General features: G+C 43.1%; 1 protein-coding gene across 2 annotated transcripts; it reads right to left on the bottom strand.

Annotated features, from left to right (window-relative positions):
* Positions 1-341: 341 nt before the first annotated feature.
* dnajc16 (DnaJ heat shock protein family (Hsp40) member C16) lies at positions 342-20,728 on the bottom strand. Of its 2 annotated transcripts, none has more exons than XM_088938340.1 (15): positions 20,611-20,728; positions 19,071-19,259; positions 17,961-18,027; positions 16,469-16,796; positions 15,282-15,466; positions 14,910-15,014; positions 14,198-14,356; positions 12,637-12,767; positions 11,662-11,839; positions 9,957-10,139; positions 8,386-8,462; positions 6,645-6,725; positions 6,465-6,557; positions 5,129-5,299; positions 342-4,398 (listed from the first exon to the last, which is right to left on the bottom strand). In XM_088938340.1, the coding sequence occupies exons 2-15, from the start codon at positions 19,247-19,249 to the stop codon at positions 3,954-3,956; spliced, it is 2,382 nt and encodes a 793-aa protein (XP_088794466.1). In that variant the 5' UTR covers positions 19,250-19,259; positions 20,611-20,728; the 3' UTR covers positions 342-3,953. The 2 variants fall into 2 exon arrangements, with proteins under 2 accessions (XP_088794466.1, XP_088794467.1); XM_088938341.1 differs by having other exon boundaries at positions 20,662-20,678.
* Between the last annotated feature and the right edge of the window lie 17 nt (positions 20,729-20,745).

The following is a 20,745-nucleotide window of genomic DNA, read 5'->3' as shown; positions in this document are numbered from 1 at the left end:
ACTATTAATATAGGACAAGATTGATTTTCCTCTTTAGGATGAGGATTAGCTATCAGATTAATCAAATATTCGCTCTTATTTTACTGTGAAACATCCATCCTAAACTCTTCTGAGGAAAAGAAACAGAAGTTATTTTAATTGAATTGTGTTTCTTCCTCAAGAGCACAGACCATCTCAAAATAACACTTAAGCAGATGTTTTTGAACATCTCTAAACTTAGACTCCCAGGCCTTTCTGTGTGGGACACTGAAATGTGAAACTTCACGATTTCATGAAGTGCCAACACGGTCTACGGGATCCAGTTAAACCAACTGCCAACAACACCTTCATCCACCAAAAAAAGTTTAAAAAATCAACTTTATTATTGTTACAGAACATTAATGCAACATTTATAAACCACAGCACAACCTATTTATATACAAGACATATGTACAGTTTAAATAAAATAATATGTGTAGTTAAATCAGCTTTCCTTCACTTTGTTATATTATTGGGGAAGATCCTCTACCTATTCTGTATTGATTTACTTAAATTTAGCGCTCCGCCAGCCAATATTTAAAACAGCAGCATACAACACAATTTAATCCAACGAAAAAAAAAATCGCTTTGTACTACATGTGATCAGCAGCATTATTAAACTGTGTTAAAGACAGAGTTTATTACTTTCTCTTTTCTCTGCATCTGGCATTGGAATGTTTCCAGTAAGCTTTCATCCATCCATTTACTAACCTCTTTACAGTGTTGTGGGGGATCTGGAGTCTATCACAGCATGCAATGGTCACAAGGCAGGGTATACCCCGGATGGGACACCAGTCCTGTGCAGGGTACACACTGATACAAACACATTCACGCCAGGGCAAATTTTCCCAGAAGCCAATGAACATACCAGTAAGCCTTTGGACTGCGGGAGGCAACCGGGGCACCTGGAGAGAACCTACGCAAACACAGGGAGAACATACAAACTCCCCCCAGACAGTAACCCAGGTCAAGAACTGAACCGCGAGGCAGCAATGCTGACCACTGCGATACCCCGCCGGCCAATAGGCTTCCATCAAATTACAACCCAAATTTCTGTCGATGGAATCGGGGGGAACAAGCAGGTGTCCATCAGTGTTGCAGCTCAGCCGACTGTGAACTTTAATCAGTATTAGTACAGGATTTCAAAAGGCTTTGTCACACACTTGTATAATATTGAAACACAGCTGCACTAATTCGGCAGTGCACAGTCCCTGATCTTGCAAGACCTTGCAAGACAATTTGGCTAAACTTGCAGCAACCAAACGGACTATTAGTGTCCCACTGTCTCTTTGCCCATTTTGGCGCTTGAAAGCTACATTGTCAGCTGAGGGCGTTTTTCAGAAAACAGACTTCCTGGAGGGTTGGACAACTCAAAACATTTTCAAAAGATCAGATCAAAGGTGTGCTGATGTTAAAGAGCACTGTTAAACCAGTTAATCCACGTTTCAATCATGATATGCTCTAATATGGAAAACATTTGAATGTCCCTTGCATCTTTTTGTAGGCAAATGTCTTATCCTGCGCTGTAGTACTCGACTTAAAAAAACAAACTGGCAAGTGTCCAACATACAATAAAAAAAGATATGGTCGTCTCAGTACTTGGGTGCTTCTGAAGAACATGCCGACACAGTAAATGTATGTAAAATAAATACAATTCTGAACTACAGCGATTGTTGGCTGTTAGTAACTGCCATCTCTATAGGCTGTGCAATTCAGAAGCCAATGTAGTCAATCTAACTAGTTCAATGTATACCTTCCTCAGATTTCATAGCATACAACTTACTGTATGCTTTTCATACACTAGGGAAGTTATGTCTAATTGAAAATATAATGCATGGTTACAAAGCTTGTCCCTTTTATTTGAGTATTGTTTGTCTAATGTCTAAAGCATGTCTAATCTATTTACATTGTAACTCGTGTCTTTCTACTTCATGGGTAACTGAATGGCCTCACTATATAATGCCAAAGAAGTGCCTGTGATCAAGGTCACCTATATCAGAAAGCCTATAATAAATGTCATGCTGGTCAGTGGAAAAACTAAATTTGTTACATGGTACACAAACTGAGAATTCAAAGTCTACAGAATTAAATATGAACCTTACCTATTACAGTTAACATTACCTCTGACAACATACAACATTTTCCATGGTTTGGATTTGAGCAGAATAAAACATTGAAAAAGCTAGTAAGTATTTTCATAAGTGCAGAGGAAAAAATGGATGAATTAAACCAACCTTTACGCAAAACTAGATGGTTTACCAAGCAATTGGTTAAAATCACCACTGGTCTTGTCAAACGCTGGCAGAAGAGTGGCTGGGAGCAGAGTTTTGGTAAAAAGAATCCGATGGGCTTGGTTTGGTTCAGACTTAATCAGCATGCTTGACTTCAAATACAAAACCAATATCTCTTTAAATTCCGATCTCCTCTGTGGCAATGTATTCAATGAAGTAGTGCAAGCCATTTTTAATTAAAGCCCAGATCAAATTAAAATTCTGATCTTACATTAATTATAATCCCCTTGCTTTAATTGGATTTTTGTTTGCTGGAGCTCTCTTTTTCTGCTCAATGAAAATTCCGCCAGCAGGTATTGAATTTATCTGCATTCGGGGTGATTTTGTCTTCGCTACATGACTCCATTTTGGATACAGCTGTCAATGCATATTCTACAGCACGGGTAAATATACTTCTGAGGGTTAAATATATTACTACACATGTCTTAATCTTATATTCCTTATATCATACCCAGTGCTTTCATTTCCACTTCTCACTTCATTGTCTAATAACCACGGTTCAGTCAAGTCTTGCTGAGAGCTCAGTTCAAAAACTGTTTTACACCAACATATTTTTTGAATTTCCTTTCATGTTGTCTTTTATAAACTGAGAAAAAAAAAATGTTTTCTATCAGGAAGGTGTAAGCTGAACCAGAGTCCAGTTGGGTAACGCATCAAGAAAATCACTTTGTTTTTTTCCAGAAATGTATACACCAGTGTTTAAAACAAAACTCTGTAATGTTCTCATGTTTAGAAGAGAAGCACAGTTTTTTGGGGTTTTCCGTCTTACTGGTTCAATGGCTCTCTTAATGAGCAATTTCTTGGGCATCTGATCGCTCCACTGAAACCTCCTAAGAGACGTTGGTTAAGACAGAGACGAGCGTTTAGTTCCAGTTCGATTGGAACTGATCAGAAACTCACGGATGTGGCCTTCTCCTCTATTGTTTTGACTTGTCATTCTCCCGTTGGTCTTCCAAGTTTTCTTTTTACATAGGATAACTTAAAGGAAGCCCTTCCTTCAAAACAGTTACAAATAAGGCTGCCAGAAAGTCACCTTGAGCATTTTCAAATTGCTTGCATAATAAAACCCAATTCAGCCATGGACAACTGGGCTACGAGACCTATACATTTGACAGCCTGGGGTTGGAGTAGTTGCGTCAGCTGTTTTGATAAAACATCAGGCAGCAGCAAAACTGAAAAACGTTAAGGGAAACGTTGTTACATTACCCTTTGAAATGAGAATCACTAAGGACATCGCCTGATTTTGTCAACTGGGGGGGGGGGGACCTTAAAATCTGTCGCATCGTATGAAAATCTGGTTAAAACACACCCACTGTCCTCTCCAGTGAGATGTCAGAAAGGGTGAGCGTTTCAGGAGACAACTATTCCACAGTTTGAAAACTAAAGCATTAGGACAAAAAAATAAATGAATGGAGACATGCCAGCCATAGCAGTATAGGCAGAAGGGTTTTGACCTCCACATGACAGTTGCTGAAAATCTAAGGAGGGGACGGTGTAGGCTATGTACATCTCCTCCTCCAGTGCACCACATACTGGGGCATTTTCTTTCTGTTCTTTACAGGACACCCACGCTCGGAAACTAAGGAATCTCAATTCAGTTTGCACTTGCAGGCCCCGGTGTTATTGTTATTCCCATAAGGGGCGTTATTTTGCGGGGGTGATCTTCTCCAGCCCGGGCCAGGCCGGGATGTAGTGCCTGGGCAGGGTCCCTTCCATCAGGCGCTCCATCCACAGGCCCAGCCTGTCCAGTTTGTGGTGGATCTGCAGGGTGGAGGCGGAGCGGGAGTGTGGGATGTGCTTCCGCGGCTCGTCCTTGGCGCCAGACCTCGGCCTGCCCTCCTCCGACGACGACCTGCCACCGCCTCCACCGCCGTCGCCCTCCTCCCCGGTGTAGACGGGCTTGAACAGGCAAAAGTACTTCTTGTGGCCGTTGAGCGCCAGCACGAAGCCGGTGTAGTCCGCCTTGCGGGCGCCGTCGTCGTCTTCGTCGCTGTCCATCTGCAGGGCATCGGGCGCGACGTCCAGCAGAGCGTCCATCCACTCGCTGTGCTTGTCCACGTTCAGGAAGGAGAAGTGCAACGTGAGGCTCCTGCCGGGAACATGGTTCAGAAACAGACACAGATAAAACATCCCCCCATCCATCTTCTAACCACTTCTCCCAATTCAGAGGCGTGGGGGAGCCGGAGCTCATCCCAGCAAGCTACGGGCTCAAGGCGGGGTACACCCTGGGCGGGACACTAATCCATTGCAGGGGACATACAGATACGGAGCATGAAAAAACCCACGTGAACATACAAACTCCACACACCCCAGGTCAGGAATTGAACCCAGAACCCCGGTTCTATGAGACACCATTGCTAACCACTGTGCCACTGTGCCGCCAACACCCAAAAGCATGCTCTGCTGATAAATGCTTCTATCAGTTAAACTTGGCATGAGCACAATATTATTTTCTTTAGAGAACCAGCAACATTATGCAACCATTAAGTTATCTGTGCATAGATGCCAACATTCATCGCAAAAAAGCTCAATCAGCAGATGTTTGGTTAGGAAGTATGGTATTGTTACTCAGATTGTTTACAGGGTACTGTCTCTTCGTTGTGCGATAAACCGCTTTGGAAAAACTGACACAAATCATTTAGTGGGAAGAGTCAGCGAGGACAGATAACGCGCATCTACCCAGAAGCACATTCATTTGACAAATGCAGCTAACATCCAAGATCACGCAGAAGACCATGCAGATGTAATGCACTTTTGCTTTGGGTTATTTTGAACTGCTGTTTATGGTCACAGCTCAGTACAGGGGAAATGAGGCTCACCCAGTGAAAGAGTAAACTTCTTTAGCAAACTTGCTGAGCAGGACATTCTTCGAGGCATTCGTTAGTACCAGGACCACATTGATGTGCCCTGGCCTCAGACGGACCAGATTGCTGGTGTACGTGATGTCAGTCAGCTCAGTCACTTCCACAAAGTTCTTCTTTGGCGGCCGACTGCAAAAAGCAAAGCAACATCTGATTTCCAACTCATATTAAATGCATCTCTTTTTAACTAAGGAGCATTTCATTGCAAATTATTTTTTTCTAAATTAAATCCATATACATTTACTGCAAACTGTGTCAAGAAAGAATCAACAAGACCTGAGCCTCTATGGCAAAGTGCTTTCTTTCTTTCTGCAGATTTCAACATCCAGTACTTCAATCAAAATGATCAAATCGTTTGACTTACTCAAGGCAGACTCCACCGTCAGGTTTGCTGCACGAGTGACAGACTGACAGCCTGCCTTTCTGTAGATCTGCAGGTGAACCTGAGACATGATCTTCTGACCCACATCATCCAGCACAGAACCGCCAGCATTGCAGCTACCATAATTAAAATTCTGTTCTTTGTTCCCAGATCACAGTTGCGGGGGGGGAGCTGGAGCCTATCCCAGCAAAGAATGGGCGCAAAGCAAGACACACCCTGGATGGGACGCCAGTCTATCGCAAGGCACACACAGACCCACACACTGACACCTCAGGCCAGTTTTCTCAAAAGCCATTCAACTTACCAGTATATCTTTGGAAGGTGCAGTTTCGTTTTGAACCGCAGTTTCAGAGCCAGGACAGGTTTAGAGAAATGCAATGGACAACTGCAAGTGGTCCCTCCCAGGAGGCCTGGAGGGACTTTGAGCACATCCAGCCTTAAAGACCACTTGCCACATGGAACGATTGACAATGGACAACCACACTTTCAAAGACCTTTCATTATTTGGTAGAGATTTTGTTAAGATCACTTTATTGGCCAAATACAATTTCCTGCATTAGGAATTTGTCTTTTCGCAGACCCCAGCTTGTTCTCCATGAGACACACAGACAGGGAGAGAGAAGCTTGGGGTCAGAGCGCAGGGTCAGCCATTTATACGGCGCCCCTGGAGCAGTTGGGGTTAAGGGCTTTGCTCAGGGGCCCAACGGAGTAGGATTCCTCTGCCGGCTACGGGATTTGAACCGGCAACCTTCCAGCCACAGGCGCAGATCCTGAGCCACAGAGCCACTGCTCCGCCCATCGTTGTTATGCTAGAGCCGCACTCTTTGTAAGACTGGTAAGCAACATGCTCCAATATTCCATTGGTTATTATGACTGGCTGAAGGGAACATACTGTATGTGAGGGGATCATACCTGGACTGGTTTGCACTGCTGGGGGATCCGTTTTCGGGCTTTTGTGCGTTTTCCTTCGCCTTGGGCTTCGGCTGTTTGTCTTCACTTGAGTCGCTGAAATAAAATATGTCCGTAAACAAAGATGGGGGGGCTAAGTCACATCCGGCCTGAAGCGAAACTGCGAGAGACGATCCTGCTCACCTGAAGGCCTGAATGATAACTGTGCCAAACAAGATGAAGAGCGCCGAGAATATCAAGGATAACAGGGGCATCATCTCGCGCCTGCAAACAGCACAGAGCAGCTCGTTAGGGAAAACAGATAAAGAGATGTCTCAGGACAACGGACAAAAACAGGCTTCACACGGGGATAGTCGGTCTGTCAGAAAAATGTATGCAATCAGCAGATCATATCAAATTTGATTTTCTTAAATGTTCAATTTTAACACTGAAGCTTAAACATCAGGTCCACTTCAGATAGTTTTTTCACCAACAGGTTGAAGGAACATTTTTAGTCCTGAAAAGAAAAGCCTGCAAGCCTAGAAGACTATTCAAGTGATAACTGGCTTGTCCTGACACATTTTTGTACGGAGCACAATTAGAGCTTCAAGCCCTAAGACTTCTCCTTGGGAAGAGCTGAAGGGAATGTCCTGCACGGACAGGTGGAAGAAACTGAGCCTTGAGTCCTGACCAGAGAAGACCAGAGAGGACCTGATCCAAGTACTCGCTGTCCTCCAAGACACTGACCAAGTCCACCCAGCAGCCTTCTTCACAATGAACAGTCAAACATGAACCAGAAAATACAATTGTAAGCTACGTATGAAATTGAGACCAGGAGGCCCTTCTTTACACAAAGGGTTGTGGGAGTATGGAACAAGCTACCAGCCACATAATTGAAGCCACTATCCTAGCTTTTTTCAAGCAACAGATGGATGAGATCCTTGGATGAACTAACCACAAACTACCAAACAGACTACATCGAACAAATGGTCTCCTCCTAATTTCAACCATTCCTACTGTAGGTTACATATATTTACACTATCAATTCCTACAGGGGTTTATATTTGAATCAAGGCGAGAGGGCAATTATTACAGGCTCTGTTCTGGGACAAATAAAATCGTTCTGGAAAGGCAGGAACATTGTGACAGATTAAATTCAGCCCACTTGTCTCTAGCTCCAGCTGCCAGGCTGGGTGTAATGTGAGCACAGAGCTAAAAATGGATTGGACAAGCTATAAAAGAACTGACAAACTGCAGAGTGGGGCAGCACACTGCATTTAAACCTTCACAGCCATGCTGGAATTCTGTACTATGGATCATGTCGGATCATTGATCATTTATTTCAGCACCTATTTATGAACACAGAATTATATGCTTCAAATCTGAAGATTTTCATTAGGTTTTGAAATGGGTTATAGCCATATAATATTGTCAAAATGCTATTTTCCCACTGTTCAATGTTCATTTTTCACTGAACTTCTGCTCCCGATGGGAGATTTGTTATAAGATGGTCACTGGTTTTGCCATTCCTTTAACTACTCTTATTTATATGCTGTTTTATAAATACGTATCTTAAGCGGTAACCACTAAGGTACAAACAATTTCTTCACTTAAAGTTAGTTATTTCTAAATTGTGGGCACAGTTAACATCCTAATGTATCGTGTATCATGCAGAGCTGTCACAGGTATCATGTAAAATAGGAATTCGGTGTAAAATGACTGGACCAATTATCTGTTTTTACATTAAAATATCACAGCACATAATGAAGTCCTGAAAATAAAGGAAGGAAACTGTGGAATACTGTTAAAATATAGCTGGCTTAATATTTTTACAGTTCATTTTCATAGTTCATACTCTAGTAAAGACAGCAATGAAGACTGATTATTGCTATGAATACTGAAGAACTTCCTCCTTTTCATAACAATGAGAATCTGAATAACATACCAGTTATTGTGGAGAAGATCATCACCGATCTGTGCCAGGTAATCATAGGCTGTATACATCCACCGAATGAGAAACATCTGAAAATGATAAAATAACATTATTCTTCTGCATTTGTTCCCATTTAACTTTATAACGTTTGTCCCTTTACTTGCCAAAATAACACTACAATGTGTCTTCTTGTCTTTGCTTACATGAGTTTCTGCAGATCAAAAATAACACAGAATAAAATTTGCATTTATTCCAATAACAGCACTATAAAAATTATATGATAAAATAGCAATGATTGACAATGTCCTTACAGCAACATTATATCAAGTCTGACATGTGAAATTAATATTTATTACAGTGCACTTAGGACACTTTTTAAAAATAGAAAAATTAAGGATCCACCGAGTTCTTAAGTAGCTTGTATACCTTAAGGAACAGCAACTAATACGGATAAGTAAAATACCTATTTTCTATCATCTCAATATGTGGCTATTAAAGAAAATACAAAAGAATTCAAGATTTAATGCAAAACATTTTTCAAGGGGGGTAAGTCAAGGTCTCTTGCATTTACTTTTTTCTTGAAGACATTTTGCTTTGTCAAAAAATAAATGAGCAATTTATTATCAAACTAGTAGTGTGAAAATATGAAACAGGACTATGCTGTACGTGCACTACACTGAATGATATTTTTTCGGGACAGTGGTTAATACTGCTACCTCACAGAGCTGGGGCTCTGGGTTCAATTCCAGACCCGGGAGACTGTCTGTGTGGAGTTTGTATGTTCTCTCTGCATTTGCGTGAGTTTCCTCTGGGTGTGCTGGTTTCTTCCCACAATCCAAAAACATACTGGTAGGTTATTTGGCTTCTGAGAAAATTGACCCTGGTGTGAGTGTGTGCTTGTCTGTGCCTGTGAGTGCCCTGCAATGGACTGGCGTCCCATCCAGGGTGTATCCTGCTTTGTGCCTGAATTGGAAAAAGCCGTTAGAAAATGGATGTATGGGTGATATTATACAAGAGAGTTGTCTGTCTGAAACAGCAGCATTTATAATAATTCCTTACACTTATATAGCGCTTTTCTGGACACTCCACTCAAAGCACTTTACAGGTAATGGGGACTCCACTCCACCGCCCCCAATGTGTACCCCACCTGGATGATGCAACAGCAACTACTGTATACTGTACGCTCACCACACATCATCTAGTATCAGTGGGGAAAAGAACAGAATGATGAAGCCAATTCCTAGGTGGGGATTATTACAAGGGCATGATTGGTAAGGGCCAATGGGAATTTTGGCCAGAACGCCATGGTAACACCCCTACTCTTTTCAAGAAACACCCTGGGACCACAGAGAGTCAGGGCCTCGGTTTAACATCTCATCCAAAGGATGGCATCTTTTTACAGTCTAGTGTCCCCGTCACTATACTGGAGCATTAGGACCCACACAGACCGCAGGTTGAGAACCTCCTACTGGAGGTACACCTCTTCTAGCAGTTTTTCCCATCCAGGTACTGACCAGGCTCATATCTGCTGAGCTTCAGGGGAGTTTTTATAAGCAATAAAGGACCCTATTCTAGCGACTCACAGATGCAAATTCGTTGTTTAACTCGGGGAGCATGGCGTCGTAGGTGAGGATGGAGGGGTCCTTCTGCAACAGCTCCAGCTGCTCCAGAAGCCGGTATTTGTCTTCCTCGCTGCCATTCCAGCCCCCGGTGACGGGCTTATACAGAACCTTCCCCGCCGCGTTCCTCCTCTCCAGAATCACAATCTGAAAAACAAGGCAGCCCATTCAGAGCTCAGTGCTGCGGGTTAGTCCAGTGTCAGGGCAGGCACTGCGGTTGGGAAAGGCCCTGAGCAGTGACTGAGCTTCCTCTGGGGGCTACCTGGGGAGGGTTTCACATCTGTATTTGATATTCCAATCATTTGTGGCTTTTTTAAAGCTCTCTTCATATACGGATAACCTGCTTCTCTTATTGCGGCGATTGCATATTGGATCTGCGCCTGTGGCTGGAAGGTTGCTGGTTCATATCCCGCGGCCGGCAGAGGAATCCTACTGCGTTGGGCCCCTGAGCAAGGCCCTTAACCCCAGCTGCTCCAGGGATGCGGTATAAGTGGCTGACCCAGCGCTCTGACCCCAAGCTTCTCTCCCTGTCTGTGTGTCTCATGGAGAGCAAGCTGGGGTATGCGAAAAGACAAATTCCTAATACAAGAAATTGTATATGGCCAATAAAGTGATCTTATCATAATGATCATTATGACCCTCAGGGCCATCAGTAAAAGCAAAGCTCCCTCACTGGTGTGCCTTACTGTACACAATAGACAGTGGAAGCTTGGTGCACTATGACCGAAGCCACACTGCTATCATTTCAGAACATACTTGACATTTTGGAGATTTAACGGGGTTCACTGCAGTGAACATGTTCCAGAAGTAACATTCTCCACTGCCTTGGCTTCAAACCAAGGCAGTGGAGAATTCTGCTGTGGCAGAGGAGCTGGTCTTTGGCTCTTTAACAGTGGAGTTTGCCTCAGTCTAGGCAGTGGTGCTGCTTCCGCTTCCGGAGCCTGTGATCAACCATGGCTGAACCCCGACACGTTGCAGAGCTGCACGCGTTACAAAGCCATCACACAACACATGCTATCTGGCACTGTGCACTGTGTACACAACAGCACGCCCATCTCCAGTCAATCCTAATCCTGCGCCGATCATGCACCAATAATGAGACAGCCATCAGAGTGAGATGGTTTATCACACAGCACACTTTTATCACACACACTCATGAGGGCTACCGGTTCGCCAACTTGGCTTCTTATCTAGGCGCCGTTCGATTTCATCATGCGTTTCTCAGCCTTCAATAGAGACGAGTAAGACCGATTCACATAGCATAATGATATTCTAAAACAGAAATTCCCGAGTGGTTCATCCATGAATGGGCTCCACTAAGAGTTGTTGATATGATCTAGGGAGCATTGTTTTGAATCTGCTATACGCTAATAATCAGTAGTGGATAGATTCTCAAGTGGCTGACAGCGGCTGGGGTTTGGGTAAGTACACTGTCAGCCCCCGCCTGGTCAAGCAACCCGCAGTCTCGCTGTCTTATTAGCAAGAGCTGCATCAGGAGACCGCAGCTCATCTGTGTGTAAAAAGGCGGCCTGACACTGCAAGATCGAGAGCAATGTGTGCAGCCTCCGTCTTCCTTGTGCTGGGATGACAGACAGCAGGTGCGAGGCAGGTCACAGAAAGCACAAACTATGTCACGACTGAAAATAAGGTCATGTCCAGGCGTACAGACCTGAGGGGGGGCGCCGTCCCTGCCCCTCAGCAGCGCGTCACACAGGGGCTGCTGCTGTTTCTGGTAGACATAGGCAAACCGCAGAACCTCCTTTGCGTTGGCAGAGGCGAAGGAGAGAAATTCATTGTAGCCCCTGGTGAACGAGTCCCCTTCACCAGTGATCAGCAGGATACAGTATCTACACAATTGTGTCAAGAAACAGCCAATCAATTGAGCCCTACGATTAACCTGTTTTTATTAAAACAGCATGCATCGTGACCTAAATAAACAAAAGGCACCGCTTCCCTGTCACATCAGTGTGCAAATACATTCAACGCTATAATATTATTGAGCTCTGCATAGACAAATTCTATTTTTTTAGCAAATGTCTCTTCGTAGGATAAGGAATTCTTTCCAAACAAACTTTGGCATTAAGCACCAAGCATACCAAATCAGGTATTTGCATCTTTTATAAAAAGTAATACTTTTACTATCTTTAATCATTTAAAAAACCCGATCTGACTGAAAACCAGTGCATAGTAATTGAGTTGCTTGATAAAGTCCTGAACAAGGAGGGGGACTGATTCACAACTTCATTTCAAGCAGAATGTTGGCATCAAAGCACAGAATAACAGCTGACTTATGGTACCAAAATCCACAATTAATAATTGCATTTACATCTATTTAAAATAAAAAAAAACTGTGAAGATGCACCTAAAGTAAAATGCATAAAAGCAGCACACATTTAAAATTAAAGGGTCACAATAATTTCCGACAATTAAAAAGTTTCAAATCTTTCCATCTCTGTTCATCATCATAATCATCACGGAATAAGCTCGTATAAGTTAAAACCTTGAATGGGTGTGAGATAACAGCATCACTTTGCATAGCAAATAAGAAGCTTTATCAGCTCTGTTTTATTTTTTTTTCATTTACCAGACATTTAACAAAGTCTTGGCCTTGTGTATGCTTTGAGCTAATAAGGGCGATACTTACTTTCTCCGTCTGTGGAACTGCTTCACAGGACAGAGCTCGTCAAACAGCTTCTGGTTCACCAGCCGAGGAACCAGGAGAAATCTGTTGTTCGAGATGAATTCCTCGATGATTTGTTTCTTCATCCCTCTAGCCTGGCAGACAGGAAACACAGATGAGGGATTAAAATTTGCAAAACTTTTCAGTGTGAATAATAATTAGGTGGGGAATGAAACACCTGCTAACAGGGGCCTGCTTGGTCTGAGCTGATGGAAAACAGAAAGCAGGAAGTCAATAAAACTGGCATGCACAAACAGCAAGTGGAGAATTTATATATGGCACAATATATTTTCAAACTAGGTGATACCCTTCAACATGACATACTGTGCACAGTCCTTATAGACAACGCCGTACAAGTAATTTACCGTTTGTGCATCTGCGCTAGTCTTGCTGAGATGACTTGATGACAGAATCAGAGATGTTAGAAAACAACACACACGTCTCTCACCCTGTCCCCCTTCTGCTGTGCTTAAGAGCAAAGAGAGATCAGGTCGATACGTTTTTCGAACACTTGCCAGCCGTTTTCCTAATCCACACTGACAGTTTTGACAGTGAATGTAGCCAGCCATTTCGGCAAAAAGTCAAGGATTTCAGAGGATAATGTGACTTTTTAATTGGGTAATTTGTAGACTTTGCCATTAGAAATAATGCATGTAGTAAGTATTAACAGTCCATGCAACTATTAGAGTTATTAAACATAATCCATCCATCCATTTTCTAATCCAGTGCAGGGTCACAGGGGGAACCAGAGCCTAACCAGGCAAGCAGGATACACCCTGGACAAGACGCCAGTCCATCGCAGGACACATAGACACAAACACACACTCACACCAGGGATGATTTTTACAGAAGCCAGTTATCCCAGAAGCGTGTCTTTGGACTGTGGGAGGAAACCAGAAACCCACACAAATACAGGAGGGACATACCAACTCCACACAGACAGCAGGAATTTTACCCAGTGCTATTAGACTTCATCTTACTCCATGCTTTGTACATGATTTCTTTTCTACATACTGTACTTTGCTGATTAGCCAGGGCTGGTCCTCCCACAAGCTACAGGGCCACCCAGTCTAACAAAAGCAAGTCTCATACAGTGAGCAAAAGACTAGGTACGTTTCCTCCTGAATACAACTGAACCTAGAAAGGGAGGGTGTCCATCCAAAGGGTGCTATTCATCGATAATATAATATTATTGATATGAATAATTATATCAATTACAGTATATGTAATAATAACTTATAACATACAATAAATTAATTACATATGAATGATATGATATCAATATCTTGTTATTCATACCAATAACCTCTGACAGCTGATAGATCCTACAGGATATTATTCGGAGATAAAGGCATCCAAAAATAAAAATAAGTCTTTCTAGCTTTCTCTATGGGTGAAAGGACATTGACTTCACTGATCAGATTTCCCAACACTCTCGGGTATCAGGCGTGAATTAGCGCCAGCTAATAACCTATAAAAATATCCAGACTCTAGAGTGTGGTGGCAATACAAATAAGAAAAGTACCTGAATGACATCGGCTGGTTTCTCAATGTTCTCCTTGAAGAGGAGCATGGTGGGGGCGTAGCTGTTGATGTTGAACTGTCTGAGCAAGCTCTCAGTCTCAGACAGGCCTTGGTCCACATATCCAAAGCGGACAAAGTCCTTGTAGGCAAACGCCGTGAGCTGTGTGTGAAAAGCAGGTGTCAGAAAGGAAACCAGTCACTTGGCCATCCAGGCAAAGTCTTGAATAGCAGCAACCTGAAAACAAACAGTGCCTCGCTCATGTTTTATTTTAAGTAGTTGGCGCTAGGAACACACAAATCAATACTGGACAGCCCGGGGAAGGATTTTGAAGTTGCACCAAAACATAAAACAACACAAGGAGGACTTTATATAAAGGCTTATAATTTTTTTGTTTTGCTAAGAAACAGTCACACTTTACACAACATACAGTGAGAGGGTGGTCTCCCAGTGTTTTAACAGGGCTGATCAACCCCACTCTGATGTCTCTGGTTTGTCTAAACAGCTTGATCTCATATAGATAATTTAAAGAGAAACCACAGACCAGCCTCTTGAATGCATCCTCCAGGTACTGAAATGCAGAGTGTGTGTGCCAGACCAACACACTGAACATCAGGTTGTCGCAATTCAGTCTGGAAATTTGGACAGTCCCACTTATACTATTTCACCTCATGATGTTTAGAGCTATGATGACCACATAAAACACATTATTTACCTTGTACAATAAAGGCACCACAGGTACTTGATCAAACAACAGCACATGGGGCTTGTTCTCTTCATACCAGCCCATCAGGAACTGGAGGTAATTTTTACCTGTTACCTACAAGCAGAGAGTCAAAAACATCAGCACCAAAGACGAAGATGTATACATCATAGAAGGAGGCATACTGCACATATTTAAAACACAATTCTTAGTAAGAGGCTTTAAACAGGGAAACGTCATTTTCCGAGATTACATTACTGGCCGGAGCTTAGTGTTCTTCTTCAGTCAGCTGGAACAGCTTAGAGCTGTAACTATAACTTCTACTTTTTGTTCCACGATGTGCAACAAATCGGTCTAGAATCTGCATGCTCTTGCTGCACGTACCTTCTCTACAAGTCTCTGCGGCAACAAGTTCTCCACAAACTGCCTCAGATGCTCCCGGACCACAGCATAGTGGAAGAAGGTGACTTTCCCATTGATGAGCCCCAAGATGGATGGGGTACGGTGTGCCCCCAAGTGGTTGGCAAGACGCTGCTCATAACCGACATCCACTACGCCAATCCCCACACCTGCAGTAAGGAAGCAATGACCCCATGTGACCCACCAGCATGGTTAGCAGGTTCCTTTTCATCAGGTGACTATTTTAGACGTCAATGACTTTGGTTGGCCTCCCCCCCGATTTGGAGAGAGTCTTTATTATCCTGGGGGGGGGGCAAGTTGTTTTACAGCAGCAGTGTTGACGTACAGATGGAGAGAAGGATAAAACAAAACGACAGGAACAACAATAATCATACATATTTACCTAGAAGATCAAGTGTTAAGTAACGATACGGCTACAGGTATGAATAAGAACTTGAATCTGTTGGTTTTGGAGCTGGGGAGTCGGTATCTGAGTTCTGATGGGAGTAACTGTAAGTTATTAAACAAGGGGTGTGAAGGATCGTCACAGATAGATTTTGCTTTACGCAAACCACTTGAATGACAGATGGAGGAGAGGGCTGGAAGATCAGCACCAATGACCTGGCATATTTTCACCAGGCTGCCCAGTTTGTTCCTGCTTCTCAATTCCAGGTCGCCAGAGCAGCAGATGAAATCAACAATGAATAATCGACCTTAAAGTACTTAAGCTTCCGTAGGAAAAAAAGATATTGTTGACCTTTACTGAGGATCAGGTCAGTATTGGCTTCGAAATTAAGCTTGGAGTCCAGGACAGTCCCCAAATACTTGTATTGTTCTACCAGCTCCCCTGAATCTCCCCTGATGTAGGTTAGGGTGGGAGGGGGGGTGCTTTTCCTGAAGTCAGTTATCATGTCTTTGGTCTTGGACACATTTAGCTGGAGGAAGTTCTGTTCGCACCAGGTGGCAAACTCATCAACGATGGGTCCGCGGCTCCACTCGCTTGCTTGCTTGCAGCAGGCTATCACTGACAGAGTCGTCTGCAAATCTGATTCTGTGTCTCGAGTGGTGAGAGCTCTTGCGATCGTTTGTGAATAGAACCAAGAGTAAAGGAGACAATATACATCCTTGGGGGGGACCCAGGAGAGGAATGCTTTTTGTGGGATAAAACTTACCCAGCGCCTCCAGCTCCTGCACGGTCTCCTTCCAGACCGGCTCGATGTGGATGCAGGTGAAGCACCAGTCCGAGGTGATCTTGATGAGGTATGGCCGCTTGAAGCTGTCCGGCACGATGTCGTTTATGTACTGCGTGTAGTGCAGCGCGTACTTGCTGTCGGCAAAGTCCCTGCTGCCTTTGTTGAAAGGGAACTGGAAGAAGGACTCGTCGAAGTAGAAGCTGTCGTGGAAGTGGCGGAACTGCTGCCGCTGCTGGGCGTAGGGCTGGTTCTCGTCCGTTTGCCCAAAGCGGTCGTAGTTCGCCCTTTTCTCTTCGTTGGAGAGAATCTAGGAAGAGATCGAAAGGCATGGGCGCCACATGGCACAGGTGTTCAACGATGCCTTTTAAACATCGTCTATCTGTTCTATTTCATGGGGATCTGGCAGAAAAGGCTGAATGCGAGGAAACGCGCCGACTTTCAGTAGTGGGTCTACTTTCGTTCAAACAATGTGTTGAAAACTGAGCTAAAGGCTGACATGACATGACGATGCATTCCTGCTCTAAAATACAAGACATTTTCCTTGACCTGGTCCTTTGAATTGCTTCGGTAAACTGTATGCTGACATGTTCTTACTCCGGTTTAATTAAAAGGTGCATCGCGTCTGATAATGTTCACCATCTCCTCCACATTACACATGCGGTTACAGGCATTGCCTTTGCCCCAGCACTCTTTCACTGGACACTGAGAAGACGTCTTGGTGTTCACCTGGATGGGAATATCTATAGTGCATTTTAGATCATTTGTGCATAAGATCAAGGCTCATTTATATGGTTTACTTTTTATGCAATTCCTATTACATGAACCATATCACTGTGGTTAAAAGCCATAAACGTGGGTGTTAACAGGCAGCACGTGTTCTTGTCCGCTTGCTCAAGGGCCACTACTCAGGGATGTCTTCCCTCAGCTCATTGGAGATTCCAGGCTATCAATGTACTACTTCCCATCACTATAATCAATTTTCCACATTGTTTTAAATGTATGGAGAACAATCACTAAGTGCTTCCTTGGTCACCATGTATTTTAAACTAATTCCATTCAAATTATTCCCATAATATTTCAAAATACAACTTACAATAAAGACTATCTTTAGCAAACCCAAGAACATCTGACGTGAACCCGATTCTTCTTCTAGAGTTGCACCAAGACAGCTATGCCACGGTACTGAATGAACCAGGTTCATAATATCTGGGATTCCAGGACTACAACTACCTAGAAAAACAGTACCACCGGCTTAAAGTGTATTTAAAGTGTATTGACTACATTTAATCAGTATCCAAATTCGCCCAATTATCCAAAAACTCAAATGCCACTACACTACCTGTAGCTATAACCAAGTAGCTATAACCAAGGTGCAATCTTATATCCGGTACTTTAGATGTAGGTTTGTCAGACAGCTTATTTTAACTTCCACTTAAAAGTCATCAAGAGAGAAAATGTTAAAGGGGATTACCTCATAGGACTTTGTGATCTTGATAAACTTATCCTCTGCCTCTGGGTTTTTATTCTTATCTGGATGCCTTGAAGGAAAATACAAAAAAGAAGTTGTATTGAGGTTTATTGTGGATGTACTTGTAATGACACGTTAAAGACTTCCTTTAACCTAAAGTATTAGGAATGTGAGAAAAGCCATACTCAAACCACAATATCCCACTGAGGAGTCTTTGAAAGACAGGACTGTCACAGTGCTGACAATTTAATCACTGTGACCGCAGCAGCAGAATATATTTCAGACTAACTCTTGGATACTCTCCTTGAAATTATCTTATTAAATTGGTGTCACACACAAGACCCATTTTTTTTTATATCTGGCTAAAGTCTGCCACTCTCTCGACACTGCAACATGTGCACTTATGAAGATTTAATATGTGGTATTTTGTAATATTTAGGTAGCCAATCAGGTACATTTCAGGTTTCAGACACAGAGGTAACTGCCAGATATTTGTAATCTGTACCTGACATTACATCTGTAAGCAGTGACAGCAGCTCTACAATAAAACCTCCAGCCACACAGACATTAGATCCTACAGGAATATGCTCTAGCAGACTGCAGACGTCTGTCATCCAGGCAGTGGATAGAAAGTCCAGGCTTTAGAGAGATTGGATGGACAGCTGTGAGTCACAGTGGCCTCGGGCTCTCATCTGTTTGATCATAATACCTTTAAAAAGCCCAATCACCTGTCTTTCAAGATCTAAATCAGCTGCTGCAAATTCTCCAAGAATCTGACTCCTGCCAACTGCAGCGCCCCGTGTCAAAGTTTACTGGGCAGTTCAGTGTCTGCAGAAGGAAAGGACCGATCCGTTCTGTTCAGAGCCCAACAACTGCAAAAGGCTCTGTGGCTTTCTGTGGCTCTCCACAGGGACAGGAAAGGAATCAAAGCTGAACAACCTGCCAAAATTGACACAACAAGGATGTATTTCTATTTGATGGAAGGGGCCTTAGGCAAAAAAAACCTCTCTCTTATTAAATACGGAGTCTGTATTTTACCGCTGGTACTATACATGGGTCGAAGATATGAGCGAATTTAAATAAGCAGGAATTCTGATTCTATCTGCTTCTCACCATTCTTTGGCGAGGCGTTTATACACCTTCTTGATTTCAGCCTGACTGGTGCTCCTGGAGACCCCCAGAACCTTATAAGGATCAAATTCAGCAGCAGGCTCCACAGGAGGACTGAACAGCAGCAGGCAGAGAGACAGAATAAACAGCAGGGTCAGGAAAACCCCCTTTAACCGGGTCATCTTCTTGTGGCTGAAAACACAAGGGAAAGAGAGAGAGTCTGACTTGATGCATCCCTCCATCCTCTGTCAACAGCCACCTCTTCCTGAGAACACCAGATCCAGTCACAGACGCCCAGGGTGAAAGACAGACCGACGCCCTGGATGAGACAGCAGTCCAGCATGGAACAGAGACACACAAGCACACAGGGACATTTTGAGATGCCAATTTACCTAGCCAGTGCGTCTCTGGGACGACTGGAATATCCGGAGCACAAGGAGAAAAACTCTCCAACCATGTCAATGAATGGGAATATTCAACCCATTCCTTATGGCAAAACTGGATCAGTTCTGACGCGTTCAACAGTGATCACTGATCAACTGCAACTGTTATGGTTTGCTTTAATGCTTAATTCCTGCTTTTCCTGTTTTCTGGGAAGTTTTGGGGAACTCGTTTTTGAGTGTTCAACTCAACTCTTATGTTTAAGGTTGGGTGGCTTTTTGGTGGAAAAAAACAAAGTCCCCTGCAATATGAACTGCTATGAAACCTAGCGTTTTTAATATAAGGCTTCAAAGACGGTAGTCCCCCATGTGTTGATTGGTTAGCTTGATTCTAATTAAAAATCCCGTTCATTTTAATATGTTAAGAGAAGATATTTACAAACAAGAAAAATGTACATACAAATAAAAAGGTTGTCTAATTTTACCTGACGATTTTACCATAAATTTCGTACGACTAGAAACTATAAAACGTGATAGTTTAATGCCTCACCATATTTATAATAATAACAGCCCAAAACGCACGATCTTACAGGACAGAAAACTCTGCTAAACTGAACACAAGATCTCCCGTGGTTTTAAAAACTCCAAACCATTTACAAAGCGTAATCAAATACATTTCAATAGCATGAAATACACTTCTTTCTAGGGACAGTAGGCTATATAACACGACAATCTGGTTTGATAGCAGCTTTCTGGAACGCCACCATGGTGATACCAGACCCCAGTTGAACTACCGATAGTTTCACAATGTCAGAACATTAACATAGTTTTCAACTTAGACAAAACTAATACGTGATTCGGTATAACACAAAAAATAAAAGCACACGATTTAAAAAGACGTTTAAAGTAAACGACGGTACCACTGGCGAAAGTAAGCATTTGGGAATTGCGGTTTTCTGTTTTCGTAGCGCTGGATTACAACACCGGACGAGAGACTGCTTGGGATATTCACATTATGACCTTCAGACGACAAAATAAAAACAGCATTTTTACGGTATGACCGACAGCTCTATAACGCACTTAATCGAAGAAATGCATTTCACCCAAAATAGAAAATAAAACTATTTATTCCCCTGAGCAGTTGTCAAACCTTGCAAACGCACCACAAGCAAATCGCTGGCTTAGTCGGTCCTGATCACCATGCCGTTACGCACCCTCGTCCCTTCTTCTGTTTTCTATCAAAATTCGCTCACGGGTCACTGCAAAAAATCAAAACACCGGCAATTTACTACAACCAG

This window comes from Atractosteus spatula, chromosome 20, assembly GCF_055471065.1.
Source record: "Atractosteus spatula isolate fAtrSpa1 chromosome 20, fAtrSpa1.hap1, whole genome shotgun sequence".
In the NCBI taxonomy this organism is placed as follows: Eukaryota; Metazoa; Chordata; class Actinopteri; order Semionotiformes; family Lepisosteidae; genus Atractosteus; species Atractosteus spatula.
Note: the sequence above shows the minus strand (reverse complement) of the source record. Positions and strands in the feature narration are given on the sequence as shown.